Raw genomic sequence first — 22,010 nt, 5'->3', positions numbered from 1 at the left:
CCTCCTGTGATTTTTGGCAGTCAAATAAAATATGATATGAGCAGAAAGATGGGCTGCTGGGAAAGAAGACCAGCTTTGATGAAGTCAGGAATAAAAAGAAAGAATTAAAAAATTTGGGATGAGGAGCAGGAAACTCAAAAGGACCATAAAGATTCCATGAGGATATTCAAAGAGAAAACTGTAACAGCCAAAGTACTGCCATAAAATACAATACAAACTGGTTTTATAAATACTTTGACTTATAAATAAATTGACTTCAAAAGGTGGTCTAAGGAGAATCTCCATCCTTTTATCGGATGTAGAGCCAAACAGTGACAAAGGAAGAGAAAAAAGCTGAGATACTTAAGTGCCTTCTGTTCTTCAGAATGAAGTAAAATGAAAGCAGAATGAAATTCCCATAATCCCAGGGCAGATAGTAACTTGCTATACCACTTACACACAAGTGTGTGGGTCCAGATGGGATCTATGCAAGTGTACTGAGGAAGCTGCTGGAAGTGCTCACCAAGCTTCTTTGCATCATGTATCAGCAGTCCTGGCTAACTGGGGAGGTCCCATTTGGCTGGGGGTTGACACAAGAAGGGGTGGAAGGAGGATCCACAGAACAGGCTATGGTCAGTCAGTCCTTGGTGCCAGGGAAGGTCATAGAACAGGTTATCCTAAGTTCATCACCTATCCAGCATGGATTTGTGAAAGGCAGGTCCTGCTTTACCAACCCAATCTCCTTCTATGACAAGGTGACACACTTAGTGGAAAAAGGAAAGACTCTGTATATTTTCTGCATATATTTTTAAAAAGCCTTTGGCCATTTCCCACAGCATTCTTCCGGAGAAACCAGCTGCTCAGGGCTTGGACAGGTACACTGTTTTCTGGGTAAAATATTGTCTGGATAGTAAAGACCAGAGAGTGCAGTTTATGGAATTACATCCTGCTGGTAGCTGGTCACCTGTGCTGTTCCCCAGGGCTCAGCACTGGGGCATTGATGATCTGGTGAGGGCATTGAGTGCACCCTCAGTAAGTTCAGAGATAACACCAAACTGGGTGGGAGTGCTGATCTGCTGGAGGGAAGAAGGCTCTGCAGAGGGGTCTGGGCAGGCTGGATCATGGCCTGAGGCCAATGGTGTGAGGTACAACAAGGCCAGTGCTGGTCCTGCCCTTGGGTCACAGCAACCCCAGGCAGCTCCACAGGCTGGGGCAGAGGGGCTGGAAAGGCCCTGGGGGTGCTGGTGACAGTGGCTGGACATGAGCCAGCAGTGCCCAGGTGGCCAAGAAGGCCAATGGCATCCTGGGCTGGATCAGCAATGGTGTGGCCAGCAGGACCAGGGCAGGGATTGGCTCCTATGTTCAGTACTGGTGAGGCCACACCTCAAATCCTGTGTTTTCATTTTTGGGACCCCCACAAAAGGAAGTACCTTGAGGTGTTGGAGCGAGTCCAGAGAAGGGCAGTGGAGCTGGTGAAGGGTCTGGAGCACAAATCCTGTGAGGAGCAGCTAAGGGAGTGGGGGGTGTGCAGTCTGGAGGAGAGACATTATCGCTCTCTACAAATACCTGAGTGTAGCATGGTGACTGTCAGTCTGTTTTTCCAAGTAACAAATGACAGGACTAGAAGCAATGGGCTCAAGTTGCATCAGGAGAGATTAGATACTTGAAAATGGTTATTGATGAAAAGGGTTGTCAAGCATTGGGACAGGCTGCCCAGTAAAGCTCTGGAATCATAATCCCTGGAAGTGTTCACATGTGGATATGGCACTTTGGGACAGGGTTTAGTGGTGAACTTGGCAATGTGAGGTTAACAGTTGGACACAGTGATCTTATGTGTCATTTCTCATTTAAATGATTCTGTGATAGGCAGTTATTTTAGTTTTATATGTAAATACTCAGGCTTAAAAAACAATATTTTGTAATTAGTGTTCCTCTTCAGAACAGTTTATTATCTCACTGTTTTTTTTCATAATGAGTGTAAGGCTCCAATAGATGATAATGGCTAATTTCCATCATACATATTTGATATATTGAAAGTTGAGCTCTGACTTTGGGAGAGGCAGTGTAAGATCTGTGCATTTAAATAGGAGAAGAATCTGTTAGTGATGCTGACTGAGTAACCTGAAAAAACGGCACTTTTGCATATGGTTAAAAGCAGACCTTCAGAAGATTAAAAGCTCTTCAGTCCTGCCCTAGGCTGAAAAGAAGGGGAAAAGAATGGAAAATCCCTTGAATGCATAGTGAAAGCTAATGAAAGGGTGAAAATCTCATGGTTATTAATGATTGCCATATTCTCAATTTAAATAAAAATATATTTTTTTTTAATTAACTGGTAGAGAGTGTTTCTATACTGTCAGCTTTTCCCACCCCTGCTTATTAATGGAGTCATAACACAGTGACAAAATGCACTGCAAGAATAACATGTGGAAGGAGGTAATCTGCAAAATGGCTTAGTGTTTGGATTGTTATGAAGTCATGCTTCCTACCTGGCACTGAATTTTACAATAGCTGTTACAAAGTGAGTGTTGCTGACAGCTTTGGCAATTCATTGTTCTGAATTTCACTGAAATTGCACAGTGCAATAACTTGCCTTTAATTAGAGAAACAGTTATACTTGACAGAACTGGCTGCTACACTCTTCACACAAGCCCATGATACCAAAACCAAGACATGTGCAAAACATGTTGGCAGTAACTCCAGCAGAAACCGCAGCAACAAAACCGAAAAACCTTTCTGGATAGAACTCTGACTACACAACAAAAGAAGCTATTAGGAGAGAGAGAGCCCTGCTACTCTCCATCTAATATCTTCATTCTTTGTGCAATTAAAATTTGTAGTGCAATGAACAGAACTGCTACAGTAAATATCCAACTGCATAATTTGTACTTATGAAAGAGTTGTTGAGAGAAAGCTCTTAGCTATGTATGAGAAGAAGAGCACAGCAATGTCATTGATGATTATAATTGGATTTATTGCTGATATAATAGTATTGCCAGGGAAGTATAAATAAATAACCACTCTGTCATCTACTGCAATAGATTATAGTATAATCAGGTCATGTCCTTCCTGTTGAGTTGCAAACTTCAGTGACACCTCAATTGCTTTCTAAATTTCTCAGGGAAGTCTAGGTGCAGCTAGGTTGATTTAGTCTAAGACTGGTCAACAGTTTATCTCAAAAGTGCTATAATATAAGCAGGTTTGGCTAGAAATGTTTAGGTTTAGAGTTTTTTGCCTTACAGAACTCAAAATTACAAAGCAACAAAGCACCTATGTTGCTACTTTAGGATTTTATGTTTGTGTGGTAGTGCTTTTTGCTCACCGTCCAAAAGTGAGTGTTCCTTGCAGGCATCTCTGCCAGGGAAGGTGTTGACCCTGAAGCTGCCTGCAACATCAGGAGAAAAGTTTGCCCAGTTGACCTAGCCCCCATCAATGCTTTACCCTTATGCAGGCTGATGTGCACTAAAGTAAATCAAAAACATCTCAGCTCCCCCATCTCTGGAATACATTAATTATGCCATCATCCACACAGTTCTTCCTGCAATACCTGCCTGGTGTTTTATCTTAGGACAAACCATATTGACTACTAGAGTGAAAGTGGTGTGGTGGGGAAGGGCACACATGAAGATCTGATTGTCTTTCTTCAGCATCACAGTCAACTGCTTGCAACACAACAGGATTTTAGAATAAAGAGCAAATGTACTATATGCTGAAAGTTGGTTATATAACCAGGGCTGTGATAGCAAGCTGTACTGGCCATGACACAAATGAAACTGCCCTTACTATACTTCAGTCAAAGGATGTTACAATTATAGTAGGTTCTTGTCCAGTACAACAAGCAAGATCCAAGCAACCTCTTACAGAAAGGACAGCAATGCTATTTATTTGTCCCTACCTTTGTCCCAAAACATTTGTTCAATGAGTTTAAGAAGCTACCACAACCTGGAAGGACTCACTCATGGTATTTCAGCTTAGTTTATAAAATGAACTTCAGATGTTTTTCTACAAAGAGTTTATTCCTGTTGAACTGTCCTGAAAGATGATCCTTAAAAATGTCATGCTTTTGTTGCATGTAGTCTTGTTGCTGCAGACTGCTTTGCTAGAGAAGCCCTCTGTTTAGGCTGTGGGGCTGGATGTTGTTATCAGTGTCATTACGAGCAGTGATTGACTCTGGTTTTATGGCTCAGAAAATATCTGCTTCTCTATGTGAGAAAGAAAAACAGGAAATGCCTGCTTGAGAATGCTGTTGTTGCAGTGCCAGCAATAAATTAAAATGAAACTCTGATAAATGACTAATACATACATGTATCATGCAGCTGTCAAGTTGGGTTCCCATCGTGCATACACTCCAGAGTGGCTGTTCCTTGTGCATTAGCAGTGTTTGATATGGTTGCTCTATAACCTCACATACCTGCAGGTCCCTGGCCAGTGGAGAGACTATTCCAGTTCTTTTAACTGAAGGATAATGCCACCTCTATCTCCATGGTCCTACTGTCCTCACACAGGGCCTTCTTCCTACTCCTCCCCTGTTAGGAGCAGAGCAAGTCTGGGCTGTTTGTATATTGTTCATGCAAGAGGAAGAAATAAAAGAAAGCTGAAGGCAGCTAGTTGCTTTTCTTTAGTACTAAAAAAAGGGAGGCCAAGGAGGGTTATTCCTCAGTCAACAAAAACTCCTGAATTAGCCTATTCTAAGTCACTCAATAACCAAACCTTCAAAATTTTATATAGGAGAAACCTGATTGCTGATTCATTAAGCTAAATCTTGTTTCTTTCATCAGAGGCAGCTAAATTTTAGAAGCTGGGCCTGGTTTGTGGCACAAGACTAGTATATGCCTATTAATGAGGACAGCAAAAATTCCTGCCCTGCATATGTTAGGAATCCGAGGCTTTGCCTTGAACTAGCACTCTCAGGCATGAATGTTCCTGTGCTTGGGGCCAGAGCCTAGGCAAGCCCATGAGCACCAGAGAAACAGGAGGCAGAGTCTTACTTGCTGCACATCCTAGAGCTTGTATGCTGCTGCATACAAGTACACAGACTGCAGCAGAGCACATCAGATGGAGGTAGGTGGATGTTGATTCATCCTCCTGCCTCTCCTCCTCCTCCTTTTCAGTTTGGGTGTGCAGCTGTACTCACAGGAGTTGGCAGGTCAGGGATCGAAGAACCATGAGGGCCAGGACAGCCAAGCCACAGAGGCACCTGCTGCCACCCCAGCTGTCCCCAGGGATCTACGGGCTTTTTCTCCCTAGTCTCAGCTTGAGGACGTGATGCTGGGCTGGGTACATGAAGCACTCAATGTAGCTGCAAATTGTCTGTTTGCTCAGCTGAGTAGATTTGCCTTTCTTTGATGGTTTTGAAAAACATAGCAATGCAAGAAAATCTAAAATCCCACTTAGATTTTAGTATCGCTATCCAGCCACTACAGGTACTTCTCTCCCTTGAGCACCTCACAAAGCATGCAAAAGTTGAAAAGAAGATCCCATCAATGTATTTGTAGAGTTTTCCATATATTCATAAGAGAACTCTAACTCTCATCATGTAGGCAATGCTTTTACAGTCCTTAGTTTGCCCGCAGTGTAAAAAAATAGCCCTGAATGGAGAAGTGGCTTTTTCTTGAGTGGCTGTTCTTTGCTCATTTTGGTTTTTATATTCTGGTCTGGAAATGAGGTTGAGGAAGTTAAAAGCTAAAACATCTTGTTTCATTAGAGTACAAACAGGACATACTGTGGTGAAGCAAAGATGAAATACTTTGCTCAAAATAGCAGTTGCTCTTAATGACTGATTTTAAAGTTAGAAGATATTTTCACTGCTTTCATAGATCATGTCAGTGCACTACTAATACCAGTTCATAAAGTAAGATAATACAGACCTAAAATGTACCCAGAATGGTTTAAAGATTAGAAAAAACTGTCTTTTTTTTTTCTACCACAATGTAAAAGTGGGTGAAAAAAGATAACATACTTTCAGACAAGCCTGTTTCTTAAGCAGTTTTAAGATTTGAAATGTAATTTTGAAAGATTTTTAGCAAAAATATTTAGTATCTCTCCCATAGTAAAAAGGGTTAAAGACTGATATAAAAGGGTTATAAACCATTTAATGAAAAAAGCAATACAATTTAGCAAAGTAAAATATATGTTTCATCCAGTGAGGGAAATGAAGTATATCTCTCCTTACAAAAACTTTACTAAAGACAACATAAAAGTAAGAAAAAAATTTAGAGCAAAGTAAGATATCTATGCTGTATTTCAGAGCTTCTGTAAATAAGGTTTTCAGTGATAAGAGAATTATATTATATTCTTACACCTCCTAGCTTGTTTTTGAATGACAAAAGAAAAAATCTTCAGCATATTTTTAATTTCCTTGGTCATTAAAGCTGTGGTAAGTGACTGATGTATTATATTCTTTGCTGGGTAGGATTGCATGTTTCTTGGAGTCAGGAAAAGGAAACAAAAAAAAAGTGTGAAAATGAATGGAAAGAAATGCTAGAAATGGCACTAATATACAGGTTTACTCCTTATGTGACTGTGTTGATTTGGCACAGCCTGGTTTTTGCTAGTGGGGGAGGGTCACAGGTGTGGCTTCTGTGAAAAGCTGCTAGAAGCTTCCACCATGTCTGACAGCCGGTCACTGATGGCTCTGGAGATGAACATGCTGCTGGCCCAATTAGAGATGTTGGTAAGCCTCTGTGATGATATATTTAAGAAGAAAACCAAAACGGCGCAAGAGCAGATTTTTTCCAGGGATGGCAAGGCACTGCTGCCGGGGCCATCCTGGCATAGTATGTGGCGATGTGCCGCAGCCGCTGCCATCTCAGTGCAGCCTGCAGTGAGCCTTGCCTGGCTGGCTGCCCCTTCCCAGTCACACTGTGGCCACAAGGGCAGAGGTGGCACTGGTGGCTTCTCCTTCCCAGTGCCCCACATGAGGAGAGGTGTTAAATAGCACCAGTGCCACGGTGGCCACCACTGCCTGCTGAGGTGTTGGGGCCACCTGGCCAGCAGCAGAAGCATGGTGAGTGATTCCCCGATGTGGAACCTAGATGAGATCAACTTCTTGGCACTGCAGGATGCTGCAGGAATCTTTTAAATGGTAGAACTTGTTGGCAGTAGTACCTATGGGCAGCAGTTTTTCTTCTAGTCAGAGAAAAGAAGGACGGGAGGATGTGAAGGAGAACAACATGAAGGCACCAAGGTCAGTGGAGAAGGAGGGGAGGAGGTGCCCCAAGCACCTGACCTGAGAATCCTCTGCTGGCCATGGTGAGGACTATGGTGAAGCAGCTGTGCCTCTGCAGCCCATGGGGATCCAAGGGGGATGCAGGGATCCACTTCCAGCTCATGAGAGAAGTACTCACATGGCAGCAGGCTGGATAAAGTTGTGATCCAGTGGGAGAGAGAGGGCCCCTGCTTCCAAACTAGAGCAGCCTGTCCTTAGAGGACTGCACCCTGTGGAGGAGTGACCCATACCACACTTCCCCAACAGTTTTGGGAAGATTGTTTGCCTGTGGGAGGGATCCCAGGGCATAGCAAAGGCTCCTCTCCCTGAGTGAACAGTAGGAGATCTTGAGTGATTAACTAACCAAAAACCCCCATGCCTTGTCTCCCTGAGCTGTTGGTGGGAAAGAGGGAGAGGCTGCAGGTAAAAAGGTGTTTTAAAGGCTTATTTTACTTGTCATTATCCTCTTCTGATTCTGTTAACAATACATTTACCTTATACCTTTAAATTTGAATCTGTTTTGCCCTTAGAGTGTTTCTTCCCAGTTTTTATCTCAACTCATAAGCCCTTAGTTAATTTTTCTCCCTGTCCTCTGCCCAACTGTAGCAAGAAAGAGTGAGCCAAATGGGTTTTGTGAATTCCTGGCATTTGGCCAATGTCGACAGTGACCTATAGGAAAAGCATTCAAGAAAAATATCCTTTGAGTTATTCAGAAAGGAGGAGAAATATTAACACTTGAACAGGCAGATAAAACAATGTAGAAGTTTAGCTAGCAACATTTTTTTCCTCCTTCTTTTTGTTCTTCCCCATCTGGGACTGAGTTCTCAGTACACATGCTTTAGGCAAGCTGTAAATGTTTATCCATATTCAGGTTATACTACTCCAGTTATGCTAGCTGACTCAATTTTAGAGCTTAAATTTCTTGCATTAAATAGTTCCTACAAAACACGTCAGATGTGAATGGTATCACTTTACAAATCCACAGGTTTGCTGCAGGAAGGAAGAAATCTTCTTGGTTAGAACATGGTGTTAGTAACACAAGGGTCATAGGTTGGATCTCTTTTTTGACCACTCACTTAAGGGTTGGACTTAATGATCTTTGCAGATCCTTCCCAACTCAGAATACTCTGTAATTCTTCTATTTGCAACAACATTGATGAGTAATAGAAGATTGAATAGGCAGTACAGATTGTTTATTTTAAAAGAGAAAAGATGAGAGGAAAATCAAAGGAGTGACCATATCAGAAAATAAATACTTGAATCTCTGAGTTAAGTTGTTGAGTAATGACTAGGTGACAATAAACCCTATGTGCTTTGAAAGTAGATCTCCAAGACATTTTGCTGTGTAAATGATGACAGGAACTGTGTGGGATATTGTCTTGGACAAGAAGCACTCAGCGCATATGGAGGTTTCGGTAAACAGGACATAGTAGGAGGTGGCAGTAACAAAATGCACACTTCCACAGCTGGATGCCTGTTTTCAATTAAGCGCCATTCTATGAGAAAGGAAGTGTTCAGCAGCATCATTTCCCATCAGTATGACCACTGGCTTGTGTCCATCATAACATCTTCTAGCAGATAGACAGGGTCTAAGGGTTCCCCACCCTCTGGAGTTTAAATTGAGTAGTTGGACCTGGCTGCCTGGCTAAAATAGAGATTTGAAAGGTTTGGTTTTAGGAACATAGCCTACTTTATGTACTGCTGATCGTAAATGTTCTTTCCAGTTTGTAAGCAAAAAAAATTGCATTATTGAAACACATATCTAAAGGGAGAAAAAAAAGAGCATTATAAGGAGCCAAAAGTGATAAAATTTTTAGAGATAATCTGGCTCTAAAAGTATATTCAATTACTTTCCATTTCTATGTTCCCTTCTGAGGAAAGCATCTGTAAAAGAAGTCTGCCTTCTGTGCAGGAGTCAAAGGGAGAGACATGGCAAGCCAGCGACAGCAGGCTGTGAGCACCATGGGAGCATGAACCATGTGTCCAGGCACTGTGGCACATCTTCCCTGCTGCCCTGGGCACATGCTGCCCCATCCATGAGTGTTCTGGTTTGTTCTTGAGCTGTAATTGTTTAATGTTAGATTTTTCTAGGTTCTGTAATAATTCCTTCTATGTATCCCTGTTCAGTTTCCCTAATGGTACTTCCCTAAAGTTGTTTATTCCAATTTTCCCACCTTTCCCTGTGTCATTCCCTGTCCATCACCCTTGCACCTCCCATGTTTCCAGACCCTTCCCTGTCAATCCTTCAAATCCTGCCCCTGCAGCTTGTCACTCATAATTTGCTACACCCCTCTTACCAGAATGTTCTGTGTCAGTTATGTTATCCCTTCATATTGATTTGCAGATTACGCATTCACTCACCCCTTCTCTTCCCTATTGTTTTTTTGTTAATGTGAACCACCCCCCCGTCATGCTCCTCCTTGTTAGCTATCATTGGTTTGTAGGCAGTCTCCTCCCCAGAGATTGCCCACCCCACCCCTTTATAAACTGCTGTAATCCCTTTGTCTTGGCTTTTCCGTATGTTTTCTATGCAAGTTTTCATTGGTACACCTTTGGGCTTCTCCCTGGGTGGCGTGGGAGGAGCGGGGGAAATAAACGTCCTGGAGCTCTGCCACTAGAGAGTCCCCCCCTCTTCTTTTGCCACGCAGCCACCACGAGGAACCCACCTTTGGGTGTCCATCTTCGGCCAGGCCAAGTGGAAGGAGTGGTTCCAAGCCTGAGGCCAAAACGCTACCCTTGGCCCCAGTTTAGGAGCTTGAAGCAGGGAGTGGCCACATGTGACATTGCTTGGAGGAAAGGGACATTTAGCTGGTTACGTGCTCACCCCTTCTCCCAGGATCCAGGCACAGCATCACATGAGGATGAGAATACATACATAAGAGCTTCCCAAGAATTGCTGGCTCAGTACATAGTAGTGTGGCACAAAAAGCCAGTGAAGACACCAAGTTCCTAACACAAAACCAAAATGATCCTAAGGCAGGGACAGTGACTCTCCCAGGTCTGCTAAAGAATGAAGAAGAATTTGATTCAGTGTTATTCATTTTTATTCTAGTGAGAGAACAGCAGGACAGATTTTTATGGTAGGTTGACATTATCAACTCTGACCTTGATGGAATTATGTTGTATGCAATGCATTTAGTGACATGTTTTAAATGTCAGACACTGCTTTTGAGGAGAGAAGATTGTTTAGAGGCTACAGGCACCACTACTGTAAGGCTGGTAACACAAAGGTAAGAAAAACTATTTCCCAAAACTTTGCTGAACCTTTTTACAGGTTCTATTTAAAATCAAGCCACTTACTTTTCCAACAAAATTCCAGTATTTTTTTTCACTTTTTCAAGTACACATAGCTGAGACGGCTAATCAGTATTTTACAGTTCAGCATGATACTCAGATCTGGTTTTTAGTGGTCTCCTCCCCAACAAGTCAAATTACAACAGCCATATCTAGTTATTTTAATGCTCTCTAGTGTTGACTTGGATTATAGCATGTTATTTGTTCATCCTCTCCTGCTGTATTAGCAATGACTAAATCACAGCACTAGCAAAATATAATGAAAAAGCATTTGTTTGGATCATTAATGTTAGAGGTTACATTAATTTCTTTTTTAAAAATTTGCTCAGCATCTTGTGAGATTTAATTGTGGTCAGATCAAAAAAGATGAGAATTATTTAAAAAAAAAAGACCTTATTAGAAATTTATTTAAATATTGCATCCAGCATGTTAGATCCTTCTTCCCACAGCTCTTGGAGAGCTCCAGTGCAAAGCCATAATTTATGATCTGGCTGAAACTGATGATCTGATGAAGCTGGCTTGTACTTTCTTTCCATTTCTGGATCCTGTCTAAAGTGGGGAGAGATCCAACGACCTGATGCAGTTTACTTGGTGCAAAACAGTAACAAACTTTGTGGCCATGCTTACACTTCTGGCTAGGGTTCATCTAAATAGGGATGTAGAGCTTACAGCCAGCAGACCATATTTTGTCTGCAGTCAGGCTGCCTGCAGGTGGTAGGCTGTAAGGCAGGTGTATGCCCAGCATTATCTGATATAATGCTTCTAGTGAGAACATACCAATCCCTGCAAAATCCTTGCCTTGCTAAATTAAGCAAATCCTCCCATGTGAAATTAGTTATACCAGTGACAGCTGGTATATGAGGTATTCTACCAACAGAAGCTATGTTGAATAGAAATCTTCCTCCATCAATATTGCTGCAACATGCAGCTGGCATAACTGGAAACTTAGCAAGCTTCCTTATGCATGTTTAGTGCCTGACACATCCTTGTCTCCAAATATTATATAGCATAAACTGGTTCTATAGCTTGCTTCGTATCGAAAATTATGCGCCTTATATCCAGCATTATGGAAGAAAAATGAGGAAAAGACTGAAGAGCAGAAGGTATGGCTAAAACAGCATATGTTGTCAATGGTTTCACTTCTCTTGGTCAGATGTTTACTCCTTCCTCTTCCCCTGAAACAACCTGTTAATTTTCTTTCCCAGCTTGCAAGGTGCAGTAAACATTAAGGTATGGTTAGGTTTTCCTGTTAATTTAAGCATGTCAGTCTAAATTGCAGTACTTTCCTGGTTCAGTTTCTTCAAAATTTACCACATTCTGCTTTGCTGTGGAACAGAGTAGAAATTTAACAGGGTAGAAATCTATTTCAGATTTTAGTGAAATCTGCTCTTTTGAAGTCTGGTAACTCTGTTGTGCCCAAAGCTCCCTGTTCTTGCAAAAACCTTGTCCTACCTCAGTCAAGGAAAAGAATGCGAACTTCCAAGATAAGGAGAGCCCCTTGAACTTTGAAAGACAAGAGCGTAAAGCTGAGGCTGCTAGAAACAGACAAGATGACCACAGAGTTCTCTCTATACAAGAACTGATAAGGACTAATTGCAAGTTGTAATGCAAAACCAGCAAAATGAATATGCATGAACCTATTGTGAAACTCTATACATATGTACCAGTAAGGGGAATAAAAAAAAAGTTTATGAATTCTCAGGGGTGAGCATGTCTTTGAGGGGAACTATCCCCACATGAATCCAGGGCTAAAATAAACATACCAGCTTTACAACTTGTTACAAGTTGTAGAGTAAGTTTTTTTCCACAAATCATCGTCATGGCTATGCACAGCAGTTCATAGAATCATCAATTCATAGAGTGGCTTGGATTGGAAAGGACCTTACAGATCATCCGGTTCCAACCCCCTGCTGTGGGCAGATATTCCTTCCACTAGACCAGGTTGTTCAGAGCCCCACCCAACCTTGGCTTGAATAATTCCAAGGATGAAGCATCCAGAACTTCTCTGGGCAATTAGTTTCAGTTCCTCACAAACCTCTCAGTAAATTTCTTTCTAAATCTATTTTAAATCTACTCTCCTTCAGTTTAAAGCCATTACCCCATAACCTATCCCTGAAGGTCATGATATGTCTTCCTTTCTTTCTTAGCAACTTCCTTCAGGTATTGAAAGAGTGAAGTAAGGTCACCCTGGAGTCCTCTCCAGGCTGAACAACCCCAGCTCTCTTAGCCTATCCTCAAAGGAGAGGTGTTCCATTCCTCTGATCATCTTCATAGTCTTCCTCTGAACATGGGCTAAAAAGCAGATCCCCAGTCTGTAACTCCAGGAAGCACAGAGGTAATTCTTTTCAGCCAGCAAAGAGCAGATGTCCATGGTTTCAAGATGGATTTGGATTTTGCTGAAAAACAAGACCATCCCTAATGCAACATTAAACAAAATGAGAATGTAACTTGAGTATCTCCATTTGTGAGGCCTTAGGCTTGCAGACTACATATATGTATCATTCTCATTCATGTACTTAAAAATGGCAAAACCTTGAGAACAAAAATCTGTCTTAAATGTATTAAGGAACAGACACAAACCAACAAGAGATCATGGCTAGAAAGTCTCTCACTGTCACACCGTATGCAGAAAGATTATGTCTCCTGTCACTTGTGCTGGACTGACAAAAGCTCTTTTCCACTGCTGTACTTCTTGGCAGATGTATGTGGCAAATCCTAAAAACAAATTCCTACTTATATTGATTTCCATTTTCATGCACACTCCTATTACCTACATGCTTGTTTCTAAAATTGAATTGCTGTTATTTTTGCTTTACTGTTCTTTGTAGCAAAAGATTGCTCCAAAGAATGAAGTTAGCTATTGGTTAGCTACATACAACAGTCATTTCAGTAGATATGGTCATGGTGTAAAATGTGAAAAATGTCCATGCTAGCCAGGATAAAGGATATTTTCAAGTCCTAAATATATGCATGATGACCAACCATGTACAAGAAAGCACTGCATTTGGAAACTGCGTAACAAGATGGTGAATGGAGCTTTTCCAATGTATTTTCTTGGAGAGCCATTGACTTATTGTGAAAGAAAATCTCACAAATTCTTGTGAAATTAATTCTCAAGAATTCCTAACTAAAATGCCTAGTATACACTAATGGTAGGAAAACTAAAAACAAGCTAGCTCCAGCTGCTGGAAATTAACTCCCATTTTACAGATTGCACTAAGCAATAGCTGGGTTTTGGTTCCTCACATTCTGAAAACCATACAGACTGTTTTGAAGTGGAATATGTAAAAATATAAAATTAACAATTTCAGTGTCCAGAGACACTGAAATAATGCTAAGAAAGTAAGTTAATAGATAATTCTAGAAATAATGGAATATAGAAGGGGACAAAAAAAAAGCCTGGAAAGGTATTTTAACTTTTTTGAGGAACAACTGGATGGATGGAGTGATTCCATATACAATAATTTATTCAACCTGATAGGTACAGTTCAAAATACTAAACTGGAATTTCTACAATAAACTGAACAATGCAAAGGATTTATCTGAAAAAAGGTTTATTCAGAAAACACTCAACAGCTATTATTAAGAAATTATTTTCCCCCTACATTAACTTATTTACATATACTATACATCTTTATATATATATATATCTATGCATACACACATACAGAGTTTTAACTTGAATTGTGTATTGCTATATTGGATTCATAAAGTTATATATCATACAACAACTTGGTTTAAGACAGAACAGTCTTCTTTTTGTCTGTGTAAAAATTAAGCAATTATAAGACAAGTTATCTCAATGCATTGCTAGCAATTTCCTGTAGACACTGTTATTCACATTAGTTGTCAACGTAGCCCTTCTGGTACTAGTGGTAGACATCAACTGGCCACTGCTGTTACTACTGTTGGGATCAAAAGTCTTTTCACAATTGAAGAGACTGAAAAGTTGTCGCTGATACTGAGAAGAAGCATAGTAGTAAATAAAGGGGTCAATGCAGCAGCTAATGCTGCTGATAGAAACACAGAGTAGATAGGCAAAGTAAAGATACTCTAAGCTGTTGTCATATGAAAAATGGATATAATGAATTAAAAGGAGAACATTTGTTGGTCCAAAGCAAATAACGAAAACAGAAAAGACAGTCACACACAAAAGCAAGGCACGTGTCTTCTTGTTTTGCTTTGCAACAATGGTGGAAGAACTAAGACAACGAATGATACTCACATAACAGACAGTAGAAATTATAAATGGTACTATGAAAAACACAGAAGAGAAGACAGAGAAGAAGTGGAGGTAATAGCCGTGAAGTTCAGATTCTCTCAGCACATCATGGCACGTAGTTATATTTAACCTGGGTATTTCCATTGTTTGCTCTCGTAGGAGAAAAGGTATAACCCCAGCTATTGCTACAAGCCATATGATGAAACAAACCAGAGAGGCACGAGTTAGTGTACGCCACCCCAGTGACTGCATGGGGTACACCACTGCTAAGAAGCGATCGAAGCTTATGCTTGTCATAAGCATTATTGAGCAGTACATGTTGCAGAAGAAGGCAGCAGTGATGAAACGGCACATTAGAGGCCCAAAAACCCAGTCATTTCCTGAAAAGTGATAAACAATCTTAAATGGAAGCACACTTACAAAGAGAACATCTGCAAGGGCCAAATTCAACATGTATATTACAGCTGGCTTTTCAATTTTCATCTTTTTAAGAAACACGAGTATCGCTGTAATGTTCAGAGGGAGACTCAGCACAAGCACTAGGGTGTAAACTGAAGGAACAAAACGAGTCAGCCACGGACTAGTGAGGTATCTTGCTGTTTGAACTGATATCATTCCTTGTTCATGTAGGAACGATGCAGACTGATTGGCGGCTCCTGATCCAACTTCCAAGTCATTTTCAGTATCACCATCAACAGGAATAAGATCAGCCTCCAGACTGGAAGAACTACGAAAGGCAAAACTTCTGATGTGTGGTATGTTGGTGTTATTTGGAAAGCCTGAAAAGTAAGGAAGTATTAAGGTTAATAAGCCAATATTTAGATGGTATGGGGAAGTAAAAACATCTTTCAAGAAGGGAAGTTAAGATTACATTAGACAAACAAAATAATAAGGTTAATTTCTGATTCAAAGCACAGGTTGCCCACAGGTCAGCCATTTTATTTTAGCTCTTCCTGCTACAAATTTGAGTATGTCCTCCTATGTCTCCTATCTCTTAGCTTCAAAGTGTGGGAGGATGGATTGTAGGAGAATAGAGATAGTGAAGGCAATCTCACCCCTGAGGAGTTGCCCTGTACTAATTACCAAAGAGTAGGAACAGGCCTGCCCTTAACAGGGCACAGCTGTGTCCAATAAGGATGGGTGTTATAAAAGAGTGGATTAGCTGGTTGAGAGAGGGTTGGAGTCAGCTGCCTGTGGTGCTGTGAGGAGCAAGGGTCAGGCAGTCATGTTAGGGACAGTCAGGGTCAGTATGTGCTGCCAGGGACAGAAAGGGTCAGGTGTTGATGTTAGGGACAGTAGGGGTTAGTGTGTGCTGCCAGGGACAGAAAGGATCAGGTGTTCATGTTAGAGACAGTAAGGGTCAGTATGTGCTGCCAGGGACAGAAAGGGTCAGGTGTTCATGTTAGGGACAGTAGGGGTTAGTGTGTGCTGCCAGGGACAGAAAGGGTCAGGTGTTCATGTTAGGGACAGTAGGGGTTAGTGTGTGCTGCCAGGGACAGAAAGGGTCAGGTGTTGATGTTAGGGACAGTAGGGGTTAGTGTGTGCTGCCAGGGACAGAAAGGATCGGGCGGCAGTGACAGGGACAGGTAGAAGTCAGCTGGCCATGTGGAAGAGAGAGAAAAGGAGTCAGTGTTGCGAGGAGCTGCCTGTGAGAACTCACAGAGAGAAGGTATGAGAGTCTTACAGTAAGATAATAAACCAAAGGTGACAGTTCCCATCCACCATCGATTGGTGCCAAACAGCAATGCCAACAATTGGTGGCCCATACGGGGATGAGTTCTAACATGACAGCTTTTATTAGCAGTGATTCTAGCTATGCTTAAGGATTCCATCTAATCTATACTTCCCTTGGGCAACTGTAACACAAACACAACAGGGAATTTGCCAGCCTTGAACTGTCTTGGCCAGACCCTTCATGCCTTTTGTAAGAAATGAGATCCTGACTTAAGTACTCATACACAGAATTCCCAGTAAAAGCTCTCATTACCAAAATCACAAAAAGTAAAAGTGCAATTAAAACATAATGATTTTGAAATATTTTTGTGTGCTCTGGAGACATCTTACTCAACTCAAAGGCTCCCATCAAAAGAGATGGCAGAGCAGTTTTCAAGGTAGATGTAGATAGACCTTTTGCTTGTAACAGATGGGTAGCCACAGATTGTGCTGAAACACTTTCTGAGTTCTACTGATCTTAACCCACAGTGTTCAGGAGAGCAGCAGGGGTCTGGCATACCCCCAGAGCACTTCTGAAACCTACAGTTCTCTTTACAGCAAGGTCTTCTGCAGCATGCTTTTGTAGCTAAGTCAGGGAAGGCTGTCTCTGCTTTTTGAATGTAATAAGCCAGGCAATCAGTGCTATAAAGCATTAACTGTGTGGCTGTTGTTTGTAGGGGGTTATTTATGTAAAAAAAGAAAAAAAACAATCAAAAGAGCTATTTGGGAATTCTTTCAACAAACTTGTTTGTATGGAGAAATATTTTGTAATACTATAATTTTCAGTTTTGGCTTAATCTGCTTTGGCATAGAATAATTCAAGTGTAATGTGGGTAGACAGAAGTGAGAAAGTTACAACTACTCAAGTAACCAGTCACCTGTTTGACTGTGCAATTGATCCTTTGTTGGATCCTAGAGCATTAAAACAAAAATGAGGGTGTCATAGCTCAGATCTGTAAGCTGAAAGCACATGGAATGATTCATCTGTGCAAATGCTGTTTGTGAGAAGCAATTACTTGTTTTATAGTAATTGAAACCAATTTTTTTAATTAAAACAACTGAAGGAAGCAGATGGCAAAGAGAAAAGTGGCTGCAGCTTTAAGCAGACAATTGCCTCACTTTGTGCACAGGCAGTGACAGAAGGGTCCTACCCGGCATGGATTTTTGTGAAATTCGGACTTGAATGTGGGAGTAGTTCAAAGGACTGGTAAGGTAATTTGGTGATTTTTTTTTTTAGATTGGCTGTGCTTTATGTACCATGCTGTGTCATAGCAGCATTCTAGGGGCAGAGAGACAAAAGGCAAGAATAGTTTTCCTATGCAAAGTGACCAGATTGCATCCTCTGCCAGTCAGAAAAAAAGATGCTGGGAGGTTGTTACAGAGACTGTAGTAGGAATGATGTAGTTTGAAGCAGAAATGACAGAAGTGTATGAGATTTGGTGATTGCACAGAATGGCACTAAATGCATACAAGGGGATGTTCTGTCTTTTTAAAGAAAACATGAACAACAGGCAGAACTATAAGGCCTTAATCTGTAACAGTTTATAAATCTAGTGTAAGCAGTTGGATGCCCAAAGAGTCAGCTCCTAGCTTTGCAGCTAAGTTGCAGCACAAGTCCTTTTGTATGACACCTCTAACTTATGGCAGACATCAAAGAATTAGATTTTCTATATTTAATGATCATTGCAATGTCACAAATAACACCATTGGTCTTGATCTCTTCTGGGAGGATTATAACTATACTTGAATGAATGGCCCTCCCTGCACCAGATTTCTTACACCTGGAACCTTGTCTCCATGATAAAGACATCAGTGAAAGTGAGAAAAAATCTGTCAACTGTCCCTATAGTATCTCCAGTACACAAAAAGTTTTATGAATTTAAGTATTTTAATTCTATAAGTATTTATTTTCAAACCAGAAAACTATCGAAAGTTTGAAATATTGAAAACTATTTTAGTCTCCCAAAGGTTGACATTTCCATGTAGAATGGTGTGGAGAACCAAACAAAGAGGTGGCATGGTTCTGTGTGAGGAATGCATGTTTTTGGGAACACAAGATATAAACAGACTTGAAGAGAGAGGGAGAGTAAAGCCTGGAGTTAGGAACTGTGTTGCCAAGACTACCACTGAATAACATGGTAACTGAGGCACCAGTTGTCTTGTCCCAGTATCCCTCAGATTTGGAGGACCTGAGCTGTGCTGCAGTTTCACATTTTTGAGAACTAGCAAACCAACCCAATCAGAGTCACTGACCCTTAATGACTGAGGTTAAGTCTCTTAGTGTGGATGCCCTGGGTGATAACCTGAATGACTTCTCATCACCAGCTCCTAACTGAGAATGGTATAAAAATATGCTACACGAAAAGAATGCTATGAGTGGGACAGGTACCTTTTACTGACTACCAGCCATTGTCTAAGCTAGTGCTTATAGCTAAATGAACATTGCTAATAATTTTAATTATATTCTGAATTCTTGGAGGCATCTTATTTACAGGTTTCTTAGATGAAAGAATTTAGAGTCACTTTTACTCCATTACAGAAATTTTCTAGAGGTAGAATCCTATTACAATAAATCAAACAAACAAAAAAAATGTATAAATAATTTTAGATAAATATCTGGAATAATTTGGTGAAAACTATGTATTCTTTGTATAAGCAGAGGCTTTCTAAGTTCAGAATTGAACTCAACCTTCATTCTGCAAACATCACCTCTACACTGACTCCTGTTCTAAATCCATGTCCCCATTTTGAACTTAGAAGACATGAGGTACTACTTGCAAGCCAGCTTTGTGGGAAAATGTAATGAGGCATCACACTTGCTATTTCGCTGCCACTTGATAACATGAAGAATGGTGACCTAAACTTTCATGTCTATTTTCATATGCAAGGGACTACTCTGCATCCCACTCTGTGAAAGAAAATACAACTTTGACCAATCTTAAGCTCCAGAAGAAACTTGAAAAATATTTCTGTAGACCCATGAGCATGGACAGAATGTTACAAACCAGCAGACTTCACATCCCGAGGGATATCTTTGTGATGTCAGAGACTAGAGAACAGGCTTGTGTAGGAACACAAGCCAATTAAATATGTTCCCTATGTGCTGCTGGACAATAAATAATACTGATTTATGGGCATTATTGGCAACAGCTGCATACTAGCTTATAACAAATAGGTTTCTTTTATCTCTCCTTTGTACAACCCCAAGTGATAAGCATCTATAATCTAAATTACTCAGTAGCCCATAAATTAGGCATGTGAAGGCAGACTCTGAAGTGCATGCCAGACATGCATTAATGAACAAAATAAGACACAATCTTGTAGGAGTGATGACAGTTAATTGCTTTTATAAAAATAAAACTGAATTATTTATGAGTTCACATCTCTATTTATATAGAATTCATTATTAGATTACACAACTGATGTGGTAGCAATCTGAACACATTTTCTTGAACTATTGTTTTCTTGCAACTGGGTGTCTGCTCTGTTTTCTCATCTCTTTAACCACATATGCTGGCTTCAAACAATGAATAATCTCTGTCTTGCCATCAGTGTCTCAAGGCAGGGAATTCCAGGCAAGTTTCAGACCTTAGACACCTCAACAGCACTGGTCAGATAATTTGTAGGCACTTAACACCAACCTACTGCCAAACTAGTGCTTTTTCATCTGCCCAAAGGAACAGTGCAGGTCAGTAATGTGGTAACTGTGCACAGCGAAGGATGGCAGAAAAGCCAGAGCAGACCACAGGATACAAAAGTGCATGGGCAACAGGAATGATGTACATTGTGGTAAAAACAGGTTATTTAGGACAGCGGGGAAATTATATTATTATGATGGGAGTGAGCACAAGAAGAGCAGAAGACATATTCAGATGATTGGGTTTTGTTAGTTCTGTTGTACATGAAGTAACTGGAAGAATAGCACCAACAGTGAAATTTTTTCCTAGCATTAACATGTGCAGCTTGTCTTTTACACCACCTCCCCCTTTTCTTAAAAAGATATTTTCCTTAGACTTCTCATATGAACATGATTTCAGCTTCCTTCCCACTTGTCCTTGTACCAGGAAGTTGTCCAGCAAAAATTATTTGCCCTCTCTGATGCTTCCCTCCCAGCATAGTTACAAATACTAGGTCTATCCCCTTTCAGTTTAGCTCAGCAGTCAAAGTATGCTATGCTCTGAAATTTCCTCTTAGCTACTCATCTAATCAGCCCTTTTACATATATAGGACCTGAGGCTCTACTGCAGGCCATCGTGGGACGTTATTTCTACAGGAGCACTATCGCCACTACCTGATTGAAAGAAATCTTAAACTGAATCAAGGAAAATTGTAATAGCAAAAAAACCCCAGTGCTAATCTCTAAATGCACAATCCTTTGTACTGCTGTACCTCTGCCATAAGGTGTGAGGTTAAATGCATGCATGTCTTCTCTCTCTTTCCTTACCTCAGCATCTCCATCGTTTAACAAGCTCTGAGCAGGACGGATACATGGGCTCACCAGGTAGGGTTCTGATGTTGCTATATCGTGAATAACCATGAAATAACCATGAAAGTAGTCTATCTACTTGGGGTGCATATTCTGAACAATTTTGTGCTGGCAGATCTTCCGAAATTTGCACCTCCTAGAAATTCAGCTGGCACACCCTCTTCCTACGTTGCTAGTGAAAGGTTAAGAGAATCCAGCAGCAAGTCTCGCCGATCTGGTCCGTTCCCCCGCCACCTGCCACTGCCTGCCCCCCTCCTTAACCACGGCGTCACCCCGAGCCATCCTCCACCACCAAGAACAGCCTCTCCTCGCCGCTGCCAGGAGCACAAAGCGCCGAAGAAAACTCGGCCCGAACTCGCACGGAAAACTCCCAAGCGGGATCGCACGGCCCGGCAGCGTGCGGACAGGCGATGCTGAGCGCTGGGACGCCTCCGGCTCTTCGCTCCGCGGCCGGAACACGCCGCCAGCGCCGCGGCCCCGCGGACCCACCTGGCCGGGGCGGCGGGCAGCAGAGCAGCGCCAGGGCGCACAGCAGCGCCCGGGGCCGCATGGCCGCGCCTTCGGTCCGCGGTCCGTCCGCCCGTCCGCCCGTCCGTCCGTCCGTCCGTCCGTCCGGGGCTGGCGCACGCAGCCCGCACGAGGCCGGGGCTGGCGGAGAGCCGCACCGGGACTCCCTCCTGCCGCAGGGATGGGGCTGCGCGCCGGGGCTCGGCGGGAGGGGAGGAGAGGGAGGGGAAGGAAGGGGAGGAGGAGGCGCAGGGGCAGCGCCCGCGGGACTCGGAGCCCGGCCAGCAGCCCCCGCGCCCCGCTGGGACACGGGAAGCGGCGGCCGGATCGGGCAGGGTGAGAGGTCGGGAGCGCCGGAACAAAGGGTTATGTTCAAGGAATTATTCTAAGCTAAGTTTGCCAAATTTGCAGTCCGAGTGCCTCACGGGAGCAGTTGTACGGGCAGATGAAATGCCTGCATTACTCACAGCTGAAGGATCACACTGTTTCAGTTGATCTACTTCGTATAAAGGAGATGACGTTCAAGCTGGCTTGTATTGCATGTGTTCAGTAAACTGCGCTACAAACACAGGGCAACCCAAAAGCGATTCATTGCCCGGCTCTGC

The 22,010-nt window shown here is 42.0% G+C and overlaps 2 protein-coding genes across 3 annotated transcripts; one reads left to right on the top strand and one right to left on the bottom strand.

Moving 5' to 3' along the window:
• Positions 1–13,926: 13,926 nt before the first annotated feature.
• On the bottom strand, positions 13,927–21,826 carry F2R (coagulation factor II thrombin receptor). Its single transcript, XM_031507299.3, has 2 exons — positions 21,388–21,826; positions 13,927–15,478 (listed from the first exon to the last, which is right to left on the bottom strand). The coding sequence occupies exons 1-2, from the start codon at positions 21,446–21,448 to the stop codon at positions 14,277–14,279; spliced, it is 1,263 nt and encodes a 420-aa protein (XP_031363159.2). The 5' UTR covers positions 21,449–21,826; the 3' UTR covers positions 13,927–14,276.
• Positions 20,601–21,417, top strand: LOC146763887 (uncharacterized). Of its 2 annotated transcripts, XM_085567371.1 has the most exons (3): positions 20,601–20,741; positions 20,862–20,913; positions 21,014–21,417. In XM_085567371.1, the coding sequence occupies exons 2-3, from the start codon at positions 20,901–20,903 to the stop codon at positions 21,313–21,315; spliced, it is 315 nt and encodes a 104-aa protein (XP_085423497.1). In that variant the 5' UTR covers positions 20,601–20,741; positions 20,862–20,900; the 3' UTR covers positions 21,316–21,417. The 2 variants fall into 2 exon arrangements, with proteins under 2 accessions (XP_085423497.1, XP_085423496.1); XM_085567370.1 differs by having other exon boundaries at positions 20,677–20,913.
• Positions 21,827–22,010: the final 184 nt, after the last annotated feature.

This window comes from Lonchura striata, chromosome Z (genome assembly GCF_050655825.1).
Source record: "Lonchura striata isolate lonStrDom1 chromosome Z, ASM5065582v1, whole genome shotgun sequence".
NCBI lineage: Eukaryota > Metazoa > Chordata > Aves > Passeriformes > Estrildidae > Lonchura > Lonchura striata.
This window is presented reverse-complemented; position numbering and strand designations above follow the sequence as displayed.

Excerpts from the sequence above, each read along its gene's own strand:
- F2R (XM_031507299.3), bottom strand. The coding sequence starts at position 21,448 with ATGCGGCCCCGGGCGCTGCTGTGCGCCCTGGCGCTGCTCTGCTGCCCG. Across the intron at positions 15,479-21,387 it reads CTGCCCGCCGCCCCGGCCAG|GCTTTCCAAATAACACCAAC; the intron begins GTGGGTCCGCGG and ends CTTACTTTTCAG.
- LOC146763887 (XM_085567370.1), top strand. The coding sequence starts at position 20,826 with ATGCATGCATGTCTTCTCTCTCTTTCCTTACCTCAGCATCTCCATCGT. Across the intron at positions 20,914-21,013 it reads CGGATACATGGGCTCACCAG|ATCTTCCGAAATTTGCACCT; the intron begins GTAGGGTTCTGA and ends TTGTGCTGGCAG.